The 21,156-nt window shown below is 49.4% G+C and overlaps 1 protein-coding gene across 1 annotated transcript in view; it reads right to left on the bottom strand.

Moving 5' to 3' along the window:
- Positions 1-3,293, bottom strand: part of LOC125350284 (importin subunit alpha-8-like) — a 28,881-nt gene extending 25,588 nt beyond the window's left edge. The window contains exon 1 of the mRNA XM_048344722.1: positions 3,228-3,293. Within this exon, the coding sequence (XP_048200679.1) occupies positions 3,228-3,293 (66 nt within the window). The remainder of the gene's footprint in view (positions 1-3,227) is intronic.
- Positions 3,294-21,156: the final 17,863 nt, after the last annotated feature.

The raw sequence follows: 21,156 nt of genomic DNA, 5'->3' as shown, positions 1-21,156 counted from the left end.
ACTTTCTCTCTTCGCAGATGACATGATCCTATACCTAAAGAATCCCATAGACTCTACCCCCAAGCTACTAGAGCTGATCCAAAACTTTGGCAAAGTTGCAGGTTATAAAATAAACCTTCAAAAATCAACAGCCTTTCTCTATGCTAACAACCCGAAGACCGAGGCTGAAATCAGGAAAGCAACTCCTTTTGCAATAGCCCCCAAAAACATAAAATACCTAGGAATAAACTTAACCAAAGAAGTGAAAGACCTCTTTGAGGAGAACTTTAAAACCTTGAAAAACGAAATTAAGTCAGAACTAAGGAAATGGAAAAACCTCCCATGCTCCTGGATTGGGAGGATTAATATAATCAAAATGGCAATATTGCCAAAGGCTATCTACAAATTCAATGCAATACCCATTAATATCCCAACACCATTCTTTAATGAAATAGAGGAAGCAATCCAGAAATTCATATGGAACAATAAAAGACCTAGAATAGCAAAAACACTCCTAAGCAGAAAGAACAGTGCTGGAGGAATTACAATACCCAACTTCAAGCTGTATTATAAAGCTATAGTAATAAAAACAGCTTGGTATTGGCACCGGAACAGGCCTGAAGACCAATGGAACAGAATTGAAGACCCAGAATTAAACCCACAGAACTACGCCTACTTAATCTTTGATAAAGGAGCTAAAACAATAGTATGGAAGAAAGATAGCCTCTTTAACAAGTGGTGCTGGCAAAACTGGCTCAACACATGCAACAAACTAAAACTAGATCCTTATATATCACCCTGCACCAAAATAAACTCCAAATGGATTAAAGACCTTGAAATCAAAACAGGCACCCTGAAAACACTAAAGGAAGGAGTAGGAGAAACACTCGGGCTCCTTGGCACAGGACAGAACTTCCTTAACAAAGACCCTGAAAGGCTACAAATCAAAGAAAAGTTGGACAAATGGGACCGCATTAAACTGCAGAGCTTCTGCATGGCAAAGGACATAGCTCTCAAGATAAACAGAAAGCCCACAGACTGGGAGAAGATCTTTACCGGACATTCAACAGACAAAGGCCTCATCTCTAAAATATATGCAGAACTAAAAAAATTACCTTCTTCCAAAACAAAACCGCAAAGAACCAATAGCCCCCTCAACAAGTGGGCTAAAGACTTACAAAGAAACTTCTCTGATGAGGAAATGAGAATGGCCAATAGACATATGAAAAAATGCTCTACATCACTGGCCATAAAGGAAAGGCAAATCAAAACAACATTGAGATTCCATCTCACCCCAGCAAGAATGTCATATATCAAGAAAACTAATAATAACAATTGTTGGAGGGGATGTGGCCAAAAGGGAACCCTACTTCATTGTTGGTGGGAATGTAAACTGGTTCAGCCACTCTGGCAAGCAGTATGGAGATTCCTCAGAAGGCTCAATATAGAACTCCCCTATGACCCAGCAGCCCCACTGTTGGGTATCTATCCAAAAGCCCACAAACAAAATCACAGTAATGCCACCAGCACAACAATGTTCATCGCAGCACAATTTGTCATAGCGAGAATCTGGAACCAACCCAGATGCCCCTCCATAGATGAATGGATCAGGAAAATGTGGTACATATACACAATGGAATTTTATGCCTCTATCAGAAAGAATGACATTGTTCCATTTGTAAGGAAATGGAAGGACTTGGAAAAAGTTATACTAAGTGAAGTGAGCCAGACCCAAAGAAACATGGACTCTATGGCCTCCCTTATTGGGAATAATTAGTACAGGTTTAGGCAAGCCATAGCAGAGGTTCACAAGGCCCAATAGCTATACCCTTAGGAACACATAAGATGATGCTAAGTGAAATGAACTCCATGTTATGGAAACAATTGATATATCACAGTTGTAACTACTTTCAACGTCCTAGGTGTATGTGTAGTTTCTATTATTGATGATGCTCTTGTATCACCTTCCTATGGTTGTACCTACACTATCTCTGTAATCTTATCTGAGTATATTGGAAACCGTGTTTACTGGTATTGGAAGTAGGAAATTGAAAGGGAATACCAAATTTGAGAGACACAGGGTAAAAAAAGAGAAATAACGACAAAAGCAATACTTGCAAAACTGTCTGGTGTAAGTGAACTGAACACTGGGGGGGGGGAGGGAAAGGGGGGAGGGAGGGGGGCATGAGGGACAAGGTAACAAACAGTACAAGAAATGTATCCAATGCCCAACGTATGATACTGTAACCTCTCTGTACATCAGTTTGACAATAAAAATTTGAGAAAAAAAAAAAAAAAAAGCAGAAGAAAGAACTGCAGCTCAGTGTCTATGCAGCTGGTCAAGGCCCATTTAGAATTTATCAGTATTTATCAGTATCCATTATTATTGTTTTGACAGTTTTAGGTTTGAACTCAGGACCTCATACTGGCTAGGCAGGTGTTCTACCCCTTGTGCCATGCCTTCAGCCCCTTTTTTTGTAGATAGGGGTCTCAGACTTTTGCCCTACCTGGCCTAGGATCCTCCTGCCTCTGTGCCTTGAGTAGCTGGAATTATAGGCATTTAACACTGCATCTGGCTTTAGTTCCATTTTATTGATAAAAAAATGTAATTTAGGGGAATGGGAACATGGCCTAAGGTAAAATGCTCATCTCGTATACATGAAGCCATGGGTTCCAGTCCTCAGCACCACATATATATAAAAAGGCAGAAGTGGTGCTGTGGCTCAAGTCGCCGAGTGCTAGCCTTGAGCAAAAAGAAGCCAGGGACAGTGCTCAGGCCCTGAGTTCAAGCCCCAGGACTGGCAACAAAAACAAAACAAAACAAAACAAAAATGTGTTTTAGGGCCAGCTCTAGTGCCCCAAACACATGTCATCCTAGATAAAGGATAGTACCAGTACCAGCACAGGCACACACACAAAACAAGAGTAATAATTACATTTTTAAAAATGTGGTTTCAAGACCACATAGAAATCCTGATTTGAGCCGACACTTTTTTTTTTTTTTTTCAGTTCTCAGTATGGAGCTGGAGACCTGGTACATGCGACTGAGCTTGTCCTCTGCCCCCACAATCTTTGTTTGGCTTTGAGACAAGGTCCTACTATGCCCCTGGGCTGGCTTGGAATTGGAGGTCAGCCTCCCTCAGCCTTCCCAGGGGTGGGATTGCAGGCATGCCCACCATACCTAGTTGGCATCCCATCTTGACGCCTTGCCATCACACCCTTTTCCGCTGCCTGGCCCTCATACTCACGGATGCATCTTTGCCTCGGTATTTGAATTTTCTCATCCTCTCTGCAGGAGCATCCAAGGCAGGCATGCTGATGGGAGGAAGGGAAACGCGTGTTGGTGGACAATCACAAAGATACTCAGCGCCCAGGGCCTGGGTTCCTAGGTCAAAGCTTCTCGGGGAATCGATGGCAGCACGGTGGCAAGAATGTGGAGGGGCCGCTCCTAAGAGGCAGGAGTAAAGACGTCCTTTAAAAGGAAACCAGGCTGGAACCTGACCATCGGTGGCCAACACAAGCTGGACAGAAAACATAAATGCCCCTGTGTGTGTGTATGTGTGGGCATGTGAGTGCCCGTGGGCCAGTCCTGAGGCTGTGTGCTGTCCCTGAGCTTCTTAGCTCAAGGCTAATGCTCTACCACTTGAACCACAGCTCTGTTTCTGGCTTTTTGCTGGTTAAATAGGAAGAAAAGAGCCTCACAGATTTTCCTGCCCTGAATGGCTTTGAACTACAGTCCTTAGATCTCAGCCTCTTGAGTAGCTAGGATTACAGGTGTGAGTCACTGGCACCCAGGCCCCCTTCCTCCACTGTTATTTTTGGTGTGTGTGCTGGAGATTGAAAGTAGGGAGTCCAGCTCATGAGCCAAGTGCTCACCTGCTTGATCATACATCAGCGCCTTTTTAACATTTTGTTTTTGAGACAGAATCTTGCTCCCTTTGCAGGCTGACTTCAAACTCTCAATCCTACCTCTGAATTGCAGAGTGATTGTGATTATAGATGTGCCCCACAAGCCCAGTCTTTCTTTTACATTTGAGGTAACATGTAAATATGATTCTCTTTAAGATGGGTTCATAACCATAAAAAACCATGAGCTGATAATTGAAATGAAAAATACATTTAAATCCAGGCACGGGTTGCTCTTGCTTATAATCCAAGCTACTTAGAAGGTAGAGATCTGGATGTCAGTTGGAGGCTGGCCTGGGCAGAAAAGTCCACAGGATTCCATCTCCAACTAAGCCAACAAAAAACTGGGCTGGAGGTATGCCTCAAGCTCTAGAACACCAACCAAGCCAAAGCCCTGAGTTCAAACTCCGTATCAGAAAAACAAAAACATTTAATACACTTATACATGCTAATGTAGCCTTGCTTACCCTCGACAGCTTGGGAGACATAACTAGTAGCCTATACTTGATCAAAACTGTGTGCTACATAGATTACATTATAAATGAGCTAAATACCTTATGTAACTCTAGTCTAATGGGCTGCTTCCCCTTTTGATCCATAGTGGACAGCATGTCACAACAGTGTCAAATCCAGTGCCTTTAGTGGAAAGATACAAACTTAGGACTGGGGATGTAGCTCAGTGGTGGTGTGCTTGCCTCAGAGCACTAGCTCCATTCTAACCCAAGTACAGGGAGGGAGGAAAGGAAGGAGGCAGGGAGAAAGAGAGAGAAGGTGAGGGGGATGGGAGGAGGAAGAAAGAGAGAAAAGGAGGTATTTAGAAAGGGGAAGGTGGAGGGGAAGAGAGAGAGGTGGGAGGGTTGAGGGAAAGGCAGGAAAGAGGAGAACGAATTTCCTACCCAATACATAACGTATTGTTTTGTTTGTTCTTGCCAGTCTTGGGCCTTGGACTCAGGGCCTGAGCACTGTCACTGGCTTCTTTTTGATCAAGGCTAGCACTCTGCCACTTGAGCCACGCGCCACTTCTGGCCGTTTTCTATATATGTGGTGCCGGGGAATAGAACCCAGAGCTTCATGTATAGGAGGCAAGCACTCTTGCCCCTAGGCCATGTTTCCAGCCTGTATTGTTTTAATTTAAAAAAAACCAGTAATTGTAAAGCCGATCTTAAGTCTGGACGCATCTGTAGTGTCAGAAAACTCTTGAGCGTCAGCTTCCACCATCCCATGCCAGCCCCAAGCTCACCTTTAAGATCTAGCACCCAGCGGGGGTGATGGGGGTCCTGCCATAAACCTTGGCTGCTCCGGAGGCTGAAGTCTGAGGACTACGGTTGGAAATCAGTGTGTGTGTGTGTGGGGGGGGGGAACAAAACTGTGAGTGCAGCCGTGGCTCAGGTGTTAAGAGTAAAAAATCTCAGGGACAGTGCTCAGCACTGATTTCAAGCCCCAGGACCAGCTTGCACTCATACATATGCATACATACTCATGTACACAAACACACACTCCTAGGCCAAGGCCGCAAAGCTGACAGGGTGGCTTGAGCTTATAAACCGGGGTATTAAGGAGGATGAGAGCTGCTAGAGAATCATGGTGCAAAGCTAGAGGAGGCAGAAAAGCCTAAGAGTCCATCTCCAATTAACCAGCAAAAAAGCCAGGCAGCGTGAAAGTTCAAGTCTCCAACTCAAGGCCAGGTGCTTAAGCAGGTGAGTGGGCAGGGGCCTCTGTGCCCACAACCATGCCATGCACGCACACACACACACACACATGCACATACACGCACATGCACATACACGCGGGAGTGCTCACTAGGGGCATGTGTGGCGGCCAGCACAAGGGTCCTCCCCTTCCTGCCTCCCTGGGCTCCTATGGTCAGCTGTGCATCCTCCAAGGAGGGCTGGTTTGCAGCTGAAAGCCACACATTGAGGCAACCCCTACTCAGCAGGAAGGCGAGCCAAGGGGTCCCACTTACTTGGACCCCTGTGTCCACAAGCTGGGGACAATGGGAGAGCAGCAGCCCAGGCCCAGCAGCATCTCCCACAGAGGCTGAGCCTCCATCTGGCTTTTTGGTTCCTGAGAGGATTCACCAGCATGGGTGCCGCCTGCGGGGTGGGCTCCAGAGCCAGGTTCAAGGCCAGGCGGGCCCTCCTCCCTGTGACCAGGTCTCTCAGGCAGACTCCAGTGCACAGTACTCAGGGCAGCCCACTGAGCACACAAGCCACGGCCAGCGGCTCAGGAGGCCACTGCCCTGTGTACACCAGGAGCTAAGCAACCACCCATCCTCATCCACTCTGCCAGAAGTCAGGCGGACCCTTCTGGTTTCTTTTCTTGTTTTCACGTTTCTGAAGTTGCTTAAATTCCAGTGTTAAAGCTTGCTAGGCAGGTGCTCAACCCCTGATGCCAATCCTCCAACCCTTTGCACTTTAGGTTTGTTTCCAGATAGTTTTGCTTTGGGCTGGGGCCAGCGTAGACTGTGATCCTATTGACAGCTTGCTGGGGGCTGAGATATCAGGCATCACCACCACCCCTGGCTTGTTAGTTGAGATGGGGGTCTTGCTAACTTTTTACCTGGGTAAATCTCATATTTTCATCCTCTCAATGGCTGACACGGCCTCAGCACCCAACCAGATAATTGCCTTCCCCTGCCCCATGATTCTATTTTGTTTTTGAATCTTCAGTATTGGGGATGGAGCCCAGGGCCTTGCACAGGCTAGGCAAGCCCCCTGAACCCCAAGGCCCCATTCAGTACAGACATAGCTGCCAGGCACAGAGAAGGCCTGCTTGAGTCAGGCCACCTGCCTCTGGCATTATTCCCGGACAAGGCCTCAGCTGCTTGGCTAGCCACCAGCACAAGAGAAATGTACCCCCTCCCTTGCCACAGAGCCAGAGGGGATCAAGGGCCCCCCAGAGGCCCCACCACCCATCCATGCAGGATCTAGCTACAAGCACCAGCCTCCTCTTACTCACCTGGCTCAGAGCAGTTGCCTCTGGCTCCTGGGGCAACTTTAAATACCCTCTGGGCCACAGGTGGCTCCTGGTGGAGCTGGCCTCCTCTGACCCTCATTGGGATCATGTGGAGCATGGGGGCTGGGGTCCAGGAGGGCGGCAAGCCCCTCCCCAGCACCTCCTCCTCCCAGGCCATACTCAGGTTCAGGTGGAGCCCTCAGCCTTCAGCCTCCACAGCTGCAGCTCTTTTGAGGCCCACTTCAGCCTGACGATTTCTGGCTCCTGTGATACGGTTAGGTGGGGTGATTCCCTTCCTGAAAACTGTTGACCCAAAGAGGTCAGAGATGCAGGAGGGGAAGGAAAACCTTTGGGTGTGATTTGAGGCCTCAAATAGAAGCCAGTGCACCTTGAAATCCCAATCCTGTCCCCTTCCCACCTCCCTCCCCACATTTGCCTCACCTGTACTCCTGTCACCTCAGGCCTCCCAGCTGCCCACGGCGGGGGTTGGGGGAGACCAGTCCACTGGTTCTTTAGAGCCCCTCTAACAATCTCCCACATTCCTGAGACTGGATCACCGAGGTAGGCTTGACTGTCACGCTCTTCTCGAGTTGGCATGTGTGGGTGGGTGGGTAGGGTGGACCTGTCCAAGGTCACACAAGACAGGAGGGAAGCTGACATGTCCTGTCTTCACTCCCTCCTCCTTGCCTCCCACTTCACATCTTAACCATGCTGTTAAGGGACAGTCCAGCACACAACTCATGTTCAGAGTGCAACCACCACCACATTCATCTCCAGTGATTTTATTTTTGTCAGTCGTGGGGCTTGGACTCAGGGCCTAGGCACTGTCACTAAGCTGAGCTCTTCTGCTCAAGGCTAGTGCTCTACCACTTTGAGCCACAGCTCCACTTCTGGTTTTCTGGTGGTTAATTGTAACTAAGTGTCTCAGACGTTCCTGCCTGAGTTGGCTTCGAATCATAATCATCAGATCTCAGCCTCTTGAGTAGCTGGGATCACAGGCATGAATCCCTGTCTGCAATGCTTTCTTATCCCTCACTGACTCCATCCCAGTAAACATCCCCTTCTTGCTTTGCCTAGCTCTGATCCCCACCTCTGAGGGACCCCCAGGGGTGGCTCATGGCTGTTACCCTCTGGGCTTGGCTTGCCTCGCTCAGCCCAGTATCCTCAATTACTTGTGTGTCAAGATGTGCTGCCTTAACAACAAATACTGGAGGAGATGCGGGAAAGAGGAACCCTTCTTCAATGTTGGTGGGAGTGCAAATTAGTACAACCACTTTGGAGAACAGTATGGAGGTTCCCCAAAAAGCTCAGCATGGAAATACCCTATGACGGAGCCATACTACTCCTAGGCATCTATCCTGATCAGCAGGCCTCAGGATATGATAAAGACATCTGCACTTCCATGTTTATCGCTGCACAATTCCCAATACACAAAATATGGAAACAACCCAGATGCCCTGCTACAGATGAAATGATCCAAAAAATGTGGTACCTATACCCAATGGAATACTACATAGCAATTAGAAATGATAAAATATTGGTATTCGCAGGGAAATGGTCAGAACTTGAACAAACGATGTTGAGAGAGACAAGCCTAGAACACAGAGGACAAAGGGGCAAGGCCTCCTTGATATATGACTATTAGGGTGTGGGGGGACAGTAGAGACCAGGTCTGCAAAACAACAAACGTCTTTTCAAATGGTACTTCCACATGTTTGGATCAGCGACTTCATATTATGTATCTAAAACCGAACAACTACTAAACATAAAAAGGTCTAGAATAGACCTATCAGTGGAGCATAATAGCTCAACAGCTATGTACACATGATCATATAAGACAAGGATAAGCTAAAACAACTCCAAAAGGACACAGGAGGATTCTATTGTTGTCATTACATTTAAAGTTCTAGGTGAATTTCCTTTGGCGTACCTACGTGGTTACTGTATATGATTTTGGTACACTGGATATTGTATATATGCCTACCTGATCTAGGGAAGGGAAAGAAAAATGAGGGTGTAACAGATATCACAAGAAATGTACTCACTGCCTTCTTATGTAACAGTACCTGTTTTGTACAACACCTTGTCAATAAAATTTAATTAATAAAAAATGCAAACTTTAATTATGACATAATGGTGCAGTAAAAATTAATGTGTAACAAAACAAAAGAAAAGTTTTTAAAGATCTGCTGCCTTGTGTGTGGCCCCACAAAGTGGTGCTTGCTTGTCATCGGAGCACTTGGGGGCTGAAGCGAAAGGACGACAAATTCAAGGCCAGCTTACATTGCACAGTAAGGCCCTATCTCAAAGAAAAAAAGAAAAGAGAAAGAATTTCTTACCTTCTGATTGTGTGCTTGAAAACAAAAGCAGTTTTCATGTTTCTTCCTTTAGGATGGTGCCCCCTACAACCCCACCCCCTGGATCCCCCCAGGCAGGGGAGTTGGGTGACCTTACCATCCTAACTTGGTCATCACTAGTCACTGCCATAGCAACACTTGTTTATCATGTTACTATAAAAGGGCTTCTACTCCAAGTCCCTGGGATGGCTCCTGGGGAGTCGGGTGGGGGGACTCAGGAAGGACTTGGTCCCGAGGTCAGCCCCCAGCACCCCGGGCTGCTGACATGGACTGGCGGTGGCCACACCCCCCATCCATGGGCATCCAACTGCCGCACAGTCCCCCCCCCCCTCGGGAGTGGGGTAGATTCTGTGACTCCTCCAGGAGCTAATTTTAGGCTCTTGTGGAAGGAATCTGGCCTCAAACCAGGAGATGGAGTCAAAGGAGACAGGATGTTGGTGGGGGTGGCAGCAAGTGGACACCAGGGACTGCTCCAGCTCACCTCCCAGAGCCACCAAAGCCATGCCCACTCCCATCAAGGGGTGTAGCTTTTGGGGTTCACACTTGCTAGGCACAGACTCTGTCACTTGGACCAAGCCCAGACTTTCTGGCTTTCACTCTTTTGTCAGATCAAAACTTGCACTTTTCCCCGGGATGGGTCTCAAACCATGATCCTCCTACCTCAGCCTCCTGAGTGGCAGATGTCAGCCATGAGCCACTGTGGTCATTGTGTTGGTGGGAAGGTCTACCATTTGGACCATGCCCCCAGAGTGTCAGCGTGTGTGTGTGTGTGTGTGTGTGTGTGTGTGTGTGTGTGTGTGTGTGTGCTTGTTTGCCTGCCCTGGAAATCAAACTCAGGAGCTCTGTAGTTCCTTGAGTTTTTCTGCTTAAGGTGAGCACTTTACCACTTCAGCCCTAGCTCTACTTCTAGCTTTTTTGCTGGTTCATTGGAAATAAGAGTCTCAAAGACTTTCCTGCCCAGGCTTGTTTCAGAACCACAATCCTCACATCTCAACCTCCTCACATCGCAACCTCCTGAGTAGCCAGGATGACAGGCATGAGCCAGTCTAGGATGTGTGCCTATAATCCCAGCTACCCAGGGAGCTGAGGCAGGAGGCTGGCCCGATTGCAGCCTGGGTAATTTAACCAGATCCTGTCTGGAAATGAGAACCAAAAAGGGATGGGCATGTAGCTCGGTGGTTGAGTGCACGTGAGGTCCCTTGTCTGGTGTCCAGCACCCCCCTACATACATACTTGTGTCTAGTGTCCAGCAACCCCCTACATGCACAAACGGATGTAAATGTGTCAGTGCACCCCCTAGATGCACACAGGGATATAAATGTGTCAGTGCTGAACATTCCTGACTTCCTCGCTTCCCGCTGTTCCCTGAGCAGTCCCTCCCTGCCCCATTGCACAGGGGAGCTGTGTCACTCATGGAGATTCCCATAGGAGGAAACTGAGGAAGAGCAGAAGACAGGACACAGTGTGAAGGAGGGAGGAGTGGCAGGCAGGGAGGGAGGGAGGAGAGGGAACACAGTGTCAGCATCTGAGATAAGGAAGCCATAGCTCAGGACCAGCAATGGCTCCCAGTGATGCCAGGAACCAGGGCTCTTATCTGGAGGCCCTCACCCCCACACCTCTGCCTTCTCCAGGCCCTCATGGAGCTCAGGCAGCCCCATCCCTCCTCTCTCCTCCCCTCCTCACCCACCAATGACTCCCAGCCTCCCTGTGCTTCTACAGGACAATCGCCTCTTCACCATTTCTGCTGCTACTCGTCCTTCCTATCCAGCTGTGGAGCCCAGTCCACATCTGTGCCATAAACACTGGCCACAGCAGCTGTGGCATCTAACTGAGACTCTGAAAGCCTGAGATAGGCAGAGGCCAGTTTCTGAAAGGAGACACAAATGCACTGTGAGAACTCAACAGAGGTGAAGAGATGAGCCACAGCCAGCCGGCCAGCCAGAGTGAACCCTGGGATCACTGAAGCCACTTGAGGACATGGATGTGCCGGATGCAGCTGAGCTTGATAGATGCCCCTCCTGTGAGAAAACCAAACGAAGGCTGGTCAAGGTAGTGTACACCTGCGAACCCAACACTGGGGAGGCAAAGGGAGGAAGATTGTGAGTATGTGGCTAGCCTGGACCCCAGGATGAGACCCTGTCCTAAAGAAACAGAGAGGAACAGAGACAGGCAGACACTTTTTGACAAACACCAGTGCTGTCATGCTGAGGTAAGGGAGAGGGGAAGGGAAATAAAAGGCTAGAAAGTTTAAAAAAATATATTCCCAAGGTAATAATAAAGGAAGATGTGACTTGCATACATGAGATAGAAGTCTAGCTGCCCTGTAAGCCACAAGCAAACAAGAGAGAGAAAGGAGACCTGCAAGGCTGCCCCAGATGCCCTGGGCGCCCACGGATCCCAGTTGGGTGGACATCTCCAGGTGGCTGTGAAGAGAGACTCCTGAGGTGGGATTGGCACTGGGGAAATCTTCACTCAGGCCCTGGGCTGGACATGCAGGAGCCTCGTGTGCAGAGCAGCGGGTGGCAGGCCCTCATCTTCCCCATCAAAGTCAGGAAGGAAGGTTCCAGCAGCTGTGTCCCGTGCCCCTCCCTGAGAGGACCTTGCAGAATTCCAAGGCTCTCTGGGGCAAGGGGCTATTTCTCAGCCCAGGCTCTGTGTCCATGTTTGGTCTTTCAAGAGCACAAAGTGATCTGGCCAGGGCTTCACCCCATATCCCCGCTGGGAGGGCGCTGACCCCTCCCCTCCTCCCTCCCCTCCTCCCTGGTGGCCAAAGACAGCTGGGAATGAACCTCTGGGAAGGTTCCAGAAAGGACCCTCCCAGCCGCTCAGTGGGGATCTGAGGGGAGCCCCCTGGTATCCACTGGCATTTTTGGCCTCTTTTTCATTCAAAATCATTTCAGATTCCAGAAGCCTTTTGTGGTGCTGGCCATGAAAACTTTGGACATTAGCCATGGAGACGCATGCAATAATGTGAAAGGATGTGATTTACAGAAGAAAAACCAAGCAGAAACCAGATGGAGCCAGAGATCATGATGGCAAGTGAAAGAAACCAGACCCCAAGACAAATACGACACGTGCAGAAGGAAGATGGGGAAATGAAGCCTCTGGAGCTGCCCTTTTCTATGAACCCAAGGGGCTTCTGGGGACCTGGTGCGGGCAGCACTGGCAGCCAGTGGAGGGGACCTGCCACAGAGCCTGCTGAGTACCCCTAGGGCCCAGCCCTATGCCCAGTCCTCGACTCAGGCCGCTGCCTGCTTGGCCATCTGGGGGGTGGGGGGGCATATCCAGCCCATATTACAGGCATGTACTACCATGCTCAACTTTTTTGTAAATACCGTACCTCCACAGTTGGGATAACAGGTATGAGCCACCACACGGGGCCTACATTGGCTTGTCTAGACAGAGAACTGGGTTCTATCCCGATCTGGCCCATGGTTTTAGCAGGGAGCAGGCCTCACCCCTCAGCCTCTGTCTCACCAACTCCTCATTTCTCCTGGGGCTGTCTTAGCTCAGGGTTTGCTTGCTGGAGGTCCAGAGAAAAACAAAGGAAACTCCTGGAAGGAGACAGAAGCCTAAGGGCAGAGGAAGCATCTAGTTATTTTTGTCTTTGCTAGTTCCTTGAAGGAAAAGAAAAAGCCAGCACAGAGCTGGGAAAGAAAGGAAGAGGGAAGAGGGAGGGAGGGATACACAGGCAAGGCGGGGTGGGGAGTGGGGAGGGGGGCTCCTCACTGCTGTGGGGTAGACTGGCCTTCTGCCCCTACCCCTGCTGCTCCCTCCACCACAGGGAGCCCTGCCTGTGGTGGCCTGGCTTCCATTCACCCCACCTGATGCTTCTGGAATTCTCAGTACTTCACCTAGATGAACACATTTAATAGCTACTAAGGAAGGTGGCTCTGTGGTACTCATTTCCTGGATAGAAAAGTGAGGCAGCAAAAGAGCAGGCATGGGGCAGAGGGGTGGCTCAAACCCCCGGAGTCCAAGCTCTTGACTGGCAAGATCTACAGCCCCAGGGAAGCATTGAGGTGTGGCACACAGAAAATGCACATTTGCTCTGCCACCCTATGCCCGGATCATTTCCTGAGTCACGGGATGGCAAGCCAGCCTTGTACTTCCTTACTTGCTATTTAAGCCCATGTTTCTGACCCAGACATCGTTTTTCCTTTGCTTTTCTTTTTTCTTTTTGTTAGCACCCGGCATGGAACTCAGGGTTTCCCTCCTAGTTTGTTCTTTCTTTCTTTCTTTTTTCTTTTGCATGTCCTGGGACTTGGACTCAGGGCCTGAGCATTGTCTCTGGCTTTGTCCTTTTGCTCAAGGCTAGCCACTTCTGGATTATTCTGTTTCTGTGGTGCTGAGGATTCAAACCCAAGGCTTCATGCATGCTAGGCAAGCACTCTACCACTAGGCCACATAACTCGCCTCCCTCCTAACTCTTTTCTTTTCTCCTTCTTTTTGCCCTCAGTTAATTTTCTGAATGGGCCAGGCTTATACCAGGATCCTTCCACCTCTGCCTCCCAAGTAGCTGGGATGCTGGGCTTGCCACCACCACGCCCAGCCTACCTCAGAGCTCCCAGGTCCTCTGGGCTTCCCCAGGTGACAGGGCATCTTTTGTTCTAACCCTGTTGCTCCTAGTGAGCTCACCAGGAAAATCAGCAGCTGTCAGCCTGGGGCTCCCAGCCCCACCCATCATCTATGAAGAAAAAGGGACTGGAAACTGAGTGAATAATAGACAGGCACTGGGCAATGAAGCCTGCTGAGTAATCTTGGAGCTGCCGGGTGCAGACAGCTCCCTGGGTGTGAGCAATGGTACATTCAAGTGCGAGAGGGTTCTGCACCCCAGGTCCAGGAGCGAGGCGCCTCCTGCCTGCCTGGACTCCTCCAAACTTTGCTCTCTCTACATGACTCTTCATCTGTGTCCTCTTAAGACTCCTTCATAGACATCCAGGAGCCTTGTGCCCCGCTATGCGGGAGGTGTAAATAAGAGACTGAGATCCCAGACTGGCTCCAAGCAAAAGCATGAGACCACACCTGCAATAAAACAAAAGGAAAATGACCAGTGTGGCAGAAGGGTTCGGATGGTATATTGCCTGCCTACCTAGCATGCCACGGAGTTCAATCCACAACACTTCAGGGAAAATAAAAGATAGCCCATTATTGGTCAACACGTGAATACAGAATCAGAAACCAGGTGACACATAGAAGAAAACCTAGGCACGGGAGTGGATACATGTGATCTCACCTCTCAGGAGGGAGAAGGCAGGAGGATTGTCAATTCAAGGCCAGCCCTGGCTACAAAATGAAGTCCTGTCTCAGGTGAGCAAACAAAAAACCCCAGTAACAACAGAAACAAGGCAAAACAGGCAAATCTTTAAGACCTTGAATTTACCAAGAGCACAAGTGGAAAACTAAAGAATAAATAGGACTATATCAGAATTAAGCATCAGGCATCAAAAGATATTATCTAAAAATGGAAAAGCAAAATAATAGGGAAAAATATTGACAAGTCATATATGTAGTAAGGAGCCAGTGCCCAACATATATAAAGGAGACTTGCCACCCAACCACAGAAAAGCAAACAACCCAAGTGAAAATTGGCCAAAGGAGGCAGGTGTGGTGGCTCCCACCTGTAATGCCAGCACTTGGGGAGGAAGCTGAAACAGGCCCCCCCTGGACCACGCAGTGAGACCCTGTCTCCAAATTCACAGGAAAATAAGTGGCTAAGGACTTAGGAGACATTTCGCAAAGATGGAACACAGATGCCAAGGAGCACAGGGAGTGCCCGATACCATTCCTCACTAGGAAATATAAACCAAAGAACCAGAAAAAGAGAGGAGGAAGTGCTGGCCACGGAGTGGACAATCGGGAGCCCTGGTGAGTGTGAAATGATTGGGAGACAGCGTGGTGCGTCCTCAAGAAGCTGAACATGGAATGATGGCCAGACCTACACAAAGAGCTAGGAGGACTGAAAAGAGGCATTTCTCTCTCTCTCTCTCTCTCTCTCTGTCTCTGTCTCTCTCTCTGTCTCTCTCCCTCTCCCTCTCTCTCTCTCTCTCTCTCTCTCACACACACACACACACACACACAAACACACTCTGCACAGCAGTTCCCAGTAGAGTTCTGAGCAGCCAGTGTGGGAGTGGCCCATGTGCTTTTCAGCTGGCAAGTACTCAGACCCCCTGGGGCCTCCTCCCCATGACTCTTGTTAGCCACTCGGGAAGAAGCTTCCAGACATGCTTTGACCCCTGTGACTCTGGAAAACATGCCAGGTGGAAAACACGACAGAGGAGGAAGGCTGCGTGTCGGAGGCCCCGCTCATAGGAGACAGTCAGGACAGGCACATCCACAAACAGAAGGCAACGTGGGGCTTCCTAGGGGCTGCGGAGAAACCATATAATGGGACACTAGGTTTCCTTGGGAGAGGGGGGTCCGATAAGAATGTTGCCACACTGGCTGTGGGTGGAGTTGCGGATCTGTAAGGCTGAGGCAGGAGGACGGCGAGTTCAAGACCAGTCTCGGCTCTGTGGGAGACTGTCTCACGTAGATGAGTCAGACTGACAGATAGATGATGGACAGATAGAGCTAGACATTGGGACACTAGGCACAAGTGTCATTCGCACAACCCCAATTATACAATACATGCCACTGGATCTTTTGGTTGGTTTATTCTGTCATATCCATTTCACCTAAATCTGAAGGAAAGTCATTGGAACCTTGATGGATGGAGAGGGAGGTGAGGGTGGTTGGTATGAGGAATGCCCCCGAGGCTCATCTCTAAACCTGGGCAGAGGACTAGGGCTCAGCCCAGCACCATGTCACAGATGGGAGAGACCAGCGGGGAGCAGGGCCTTGCTGGCCTGGGGAGACCCTGAGAGCCAGCATCAGGGATTCAGGACAGAGGTCAGCACAATACAGTCACATGTCACATGCTGCCTTTGCAAGCTATGGGAGCTGGGGAGCCGTGGGTGTGACCCCAAGTACGATGTCCACTCAAAGCACGGGGAAGGCCCTAAGAAATCAACCAAACGGCTGCCAAGCATCTCCACACCAAAGCCTGTAGGTGAACCGACTTGGGCACAGCTCTGCCTCTAGCTTTAGAGGAGAGCTTATGACCCTGCTGGTCTATTTCTGTCCTTGGCCTGCACCCCAGCGGAGGTGACTGGGTTCCCAAGGCCAAGGAGAGGAAGGTGAGTGTCCTGAACCCTCAGCGTGTCCCTGGACAGCAGGACAGAGAAACCTCCAGGGCCCCGAGGGCTTCTTTTCCTTTCTAAGGGTCTGCTGGCTCAGACCATCAGGCAGGTATACAAGGCACTGCCCCCTGGCCTGGCTGGACACCCAGACTCTCCCAGTGTGCGCTCAGGGAGGTGTGGGGAGATGGGAGGCAGGGAGTGGGGGGTGCTGCGGACAAGCAGAAAGCTCCTCCAGGAAGATGGCATCCATGAGGGGTGCTGGCAGCCCTCTCCCAGGGGACAGGAGGGAGCCAAGCTACAGGGAGACCCAGGCAGGGAGGATGGAAAACCAGATCTGCTCCCTTCCCCTGCCCTATCCACTGGGGAAGGAAGGCACATAGAGCCACGCTAGCCTCAGACCCAGCCATGCCTGAAGCTTCCCAACTCTACAGCCCAGTTTAGTTTTTTGTGATTTTGGTTCATTGTTTCAAAAGAAAAAAAAGCACCTGGGTCCTGGTTATGAAAATGCCTGAGAAGAGCTACAGTCTTGGAAAGTCGGAGTGGGGTGAGTCCACGGGTCTTGCCAGGGGCCATGAATACAGTGGGGGCTGGTGGGAGCTGGGGAGGAGACCAGTACGAAAGACATGACTCCTTGGGAAGGAGGCAAGGTGTCTGCCCCAGGTAATACCATGACAGAAACACGTGGTCCATAGCAGGACAATTAAACACATATACATAAGCACACTATGGTATCCACAAAGGAGAGTGTCTTGTCTTGACTTCACCCACAACTGACAAGCAACCCAGGGACCCGGATTTAGTAGTGAAGACATGTAATCCCAATGAGTGGGGATATGGAGATGGCAGGATCTGGGCTCAAGGCTAGCCAGGGAACAAGTGTAATAGTCTGTCTGAAAAATAAAATGAAAAGGAAAAGGAGTGGGCTCAAGTGGTAGAGCACTAAGCTAGAAAACAGGGTCCCTGAGTCCAAAGCCCAGAATCACAAAGAGAGAAAGAAACAAAGAGAAACAGAGAGAGGGGGAAGGAGAGGGGAGAGGGAGAGAGGGACAGAAGGGGGAGAAGGAGCAGGAGGAGGTGGAGGAGCAGGGAGGAGGGAGGGAGGGAGAGAAGAAGGGAGGGAGGGAGGGAAGGAAGGAGGGAGGGAGGGAGGGAGGGTGGAAGGGAGGGAGGGAGGGAGGGTGGAAGGGCCAGGCAAAAGAACCACAAGACATGGGCAGAGACTCTGCACTAATGACATCCCAGCGTAGCTCAATATGACTTGGTTGATCCTTACATTTTCTTTTCCTGTGGATTTTGGTCTCATCTTCCCAGAGACTTCCATCCGTGTAACCACAGGAACTAGACAGCAAAAAGATACCCTACTGGAGCCATCAAGGAACAACAAAGGACAAAAGGAAGTTTCTATGGAGTGACTGTAGCTTCCCAAAGAGGGCCTGGGAGGATGGAAAGCCCTAGGAGAAGCCCTAGACCAAGTTGCTCAAGGTGACTTGGAGAAGACTGCCCTTTGTGAAGCGGTGGTACACACCTGAAATCCCAGCACCAGGGAAGCAGCGGCTGGAGAATCTTGAGAATCAACATGGGTACACAGTGAGAACTTGTCAAAAACAAAACAAAATAAAACAAAAAGGTTAGCCAGGTGTCAGTGATTGCCATGGATTCAGGGCCTGAGCACTGTCCCTGGCTTCTTTTTGCTCAAGGCTAGCACTCTACCACTTGAGCCACAGCGCCACTTCTGGCCATTTTCTATGTATGTGGGGCTGAGGAATCAAATCCAAGCCTTCCTGTATAGGAGGCAAGCACTCTTGCCACTAGGCCATATTCCCAGCCCCCATGAGTACATTTCTTTTGGAACAGTGCCACTTTTTCCTTTGTTATCTTCCATTTTCCCTCTTTACCCCATTCCTGCAACCTTTAGATTTTTTTTTTATTATTATTATTTTTGTGCAGGTCCTGGGGCTTGAACTACTTCTTTTCTAGTTGAGAGTCCCACAGACACTTTCCTGGCCAGGCTCACTTTGAACTGTGCTCCTCAGATATCAGCCTCTGAGTAGCTAGGATTACAGGGGTGAGTCGCCAGCACTTAGCCCATTGGTAGTATTTTTAAATAAATCAAACACACCAGACTACAAAGGAAGCCAAATTGAAATACTGTTATTATAATACTAACGGTAAATTGGGTACACACTTGTAACCCCAGTATCAGGAGGCCGAGGCACGAGGATCATGAGTTAGAGGCCAGCCTGAGCCTCTAACACAACCTCTCAAAAAATTATACATGAGTGAGGTGCTAGTGGCTTGCTTCTGTAATCCTAGCTACTCAGGAGGCTGAGATCTGAGGATCGAGGTTCAAATCCAGCCCAGGCAAAAAGTCTAAGAGACTCTTATGTCCAATTAACCATTCAAAAAACTGGAAAGGGCTCTGTGGCTCAAAGTGGCACAGTGCTAGCCTTTAGGAAAACAGCTCAGGGACAATGTGCGGCCCCTGCGGTCAAGCCCCACAATAGGTAAACTACATTTAAAAAATAAAATAAATTACAAATGTATTTGTGGTATTGTAATGGTATCTGGCTGCTGGTGTCAGGAGGCCATAATGTCACATCTGACATGAGGGGAATGTTAGATGGCAATGAAAGCTGTCACTTCTACCCCGTGCTGGTCCTATTGTGACTTCTGTTCTGAATCGTGTGTCCTAGACACTGGAACTTAAGAGCTGGTCCTGTTCTCATATGGATGAAGAAATTGTGGGCAGGAGGGGTGAACCTGTTTGCCTCACCTAGGAGCAAGACACATCAATTGCTAGGCTTGTGCTGCCATTTACATTTTCCATCTGCATGCACACATACACACGTGTGTATCTGTGTGTGTCTGTATACTGGGTTTGAACTCATGTCCTCTTGCTATCCCTTGCCATTTTTGCTCATAGCTTGTACTCTACAGCTTGAGCCACAGCTCTGCTTCTGGCCTTTAGTTAATTGGAGATAAGAGTCTTAAAGATTTGTCTGTCTGGGCTGGCTTTAAACTAACATCCTCAGAACTCAGCCTCCTGAGAAGCTAGAATGATAAGTGTAAGCAACTGGCTCCCAGTTCAAATTTTTCTTTAAAGGTGGTTTGCTTTCTCTGTGTTTCTTTAAAATAACAAATAACATAACAATAAAATTATACTAAAAAAGACATTGAAAAAGCTGGCAGGTGTGGAGGCTCAGATCTATAATCCTAGCACTTGGGAGGCAGAGATGGGGAGGATCATGGTTCCACACCAACCCAGGAAAGACGTTCTCAAGACCCCCTTTCAATCAATTAGGGGGGTGTGGTGGCAGGCACCTATGAACCCTGGCTATCTGTAGGCATAGGTAGAAGAATCTTGGTCCAGGCTGGCCTCAAGCTGGCCCCAGGCAAAATAGCTCTCCCCTGCCTGATCAAGGGGTAGAACACCTGCTGGAGGTCAAACCCCAGTACTACAAAAAGTGGGCCCATGGGCTGCCATGTGGGGTTGAGCACTGTGAAGGCAGGTGAGGTGTCTCATGTAGTTCCTGCTGTCCCTGCTGCAGAGAGCACAGGGTGCAGGCCGCTGTGTCTGGGCCAGGAGCCCGACTCCCTCCGGCCCCTCCAGAACACCAGGGCCCTGTGGGGCTTGCTGGGTGACCCAGGGCCACAAAGGCCCAGTTCCTCATGTGCTCACCACTTCCCAACACCAGACGCTCGCTGGGAAGAGGGGTACCGTCCAACAGATGAGCCTGCGCCATGGCAGACACCCCCTTCCTGAATGAGGACAGCCAGCTAACAGCCTGCGCCAGCGCTCCACCCACAGGAGGACTGATGCGAGTGGCAGGGCTGGGGTGCTCCCACGCTCCCCCCAGCAGCCATCCTGATGGAGACAAGGATGCTGGGCCCAGGTGTTGACATGTTGGGACTCCACCAGGATGCGTCCGGGTTCACTTCTGGCGTGCATTGGAGCCACAGGGGAGGGAAGAACCCTGCGCCCCCCATGGAAGGAGGGCAGGGAGACCCCAAGCGAGGACATGGTGCTGTGATGCCCACAAAGGACTGTGTGCCGCCTACTTTCAATCCGGCATGCCAAAGAAAATGAAACTAATGCATGCTACCGTGTAGGCTTTGCTGTGCTTCCTGGAGAGACAAATGGGGTAATGCAGCGCCCAGCCCAGAGGGGTTGTGGTCGCCTCAGGACCTAGTCTTCTCTCCACCACACCTGCTCCGCTTGTTCTGCATGGCAGCCGGCGCCTCCAGGAGGCTGCCCATCTACAGAGCCACGTGGCAAACACTGACAAGGGAGAGAACAGCACACCCCACATCTCTTCTCCACCACTGACAGGGCCTCAGGACATGCTCATGGGTGAGTTCCTGGCACTGGGGACAAAGACCTTCCTTGGCCATTTGTGGTTGTCGACTCTTTTTTTTTTTAATTTTCAGATTATTTTTATTTGCATATATTATTTGTACAAAGTATTTTTCTTTTTTTATAATTTAATTTATTTATTAATTGAACACAAAATTTTTTGACAAGGTGTTATGCAAAAAGGGTACAGTTACATAGTAGGGCAGTGTGTACATTTCTTGTGATATCTTACGCCCTGTTTTTCTTTCCCTTCTCTAGGTCAGGTAGACATATATACAATACACAATGTATCAAGAACATATACAGTAGCCACGTGGCCAAGCCCAAGAAAATTCGCCTAGGTCTTTAAGTGTAATATCGATATTAGACTATATGTCGAAAGTAGTCTTATATGAACGTACATACATAGCTTTTGAGCTAT

The sequence above is a fragment of the Perognathus longimembris genome, chromosome 1 (genome assembly GCF_023159225.1).
Source record: "Perognathus longimembris pacificus isolate PPM17 chromosome 1, ASM2315922v1, whole genome shotgun sequence".
Taxonomy (NCBI): domain Eukaryota; kingdom Metazoa; phylum Chordata; class Mammalia; order Rodentia; family Heteromyidae; genus Perognathus; species Perognathus longimembris.
Note: the sequence above shows the minus strand (reverse complement) of the source record. Positions and strands in the feature narration are given on the sequence as shown.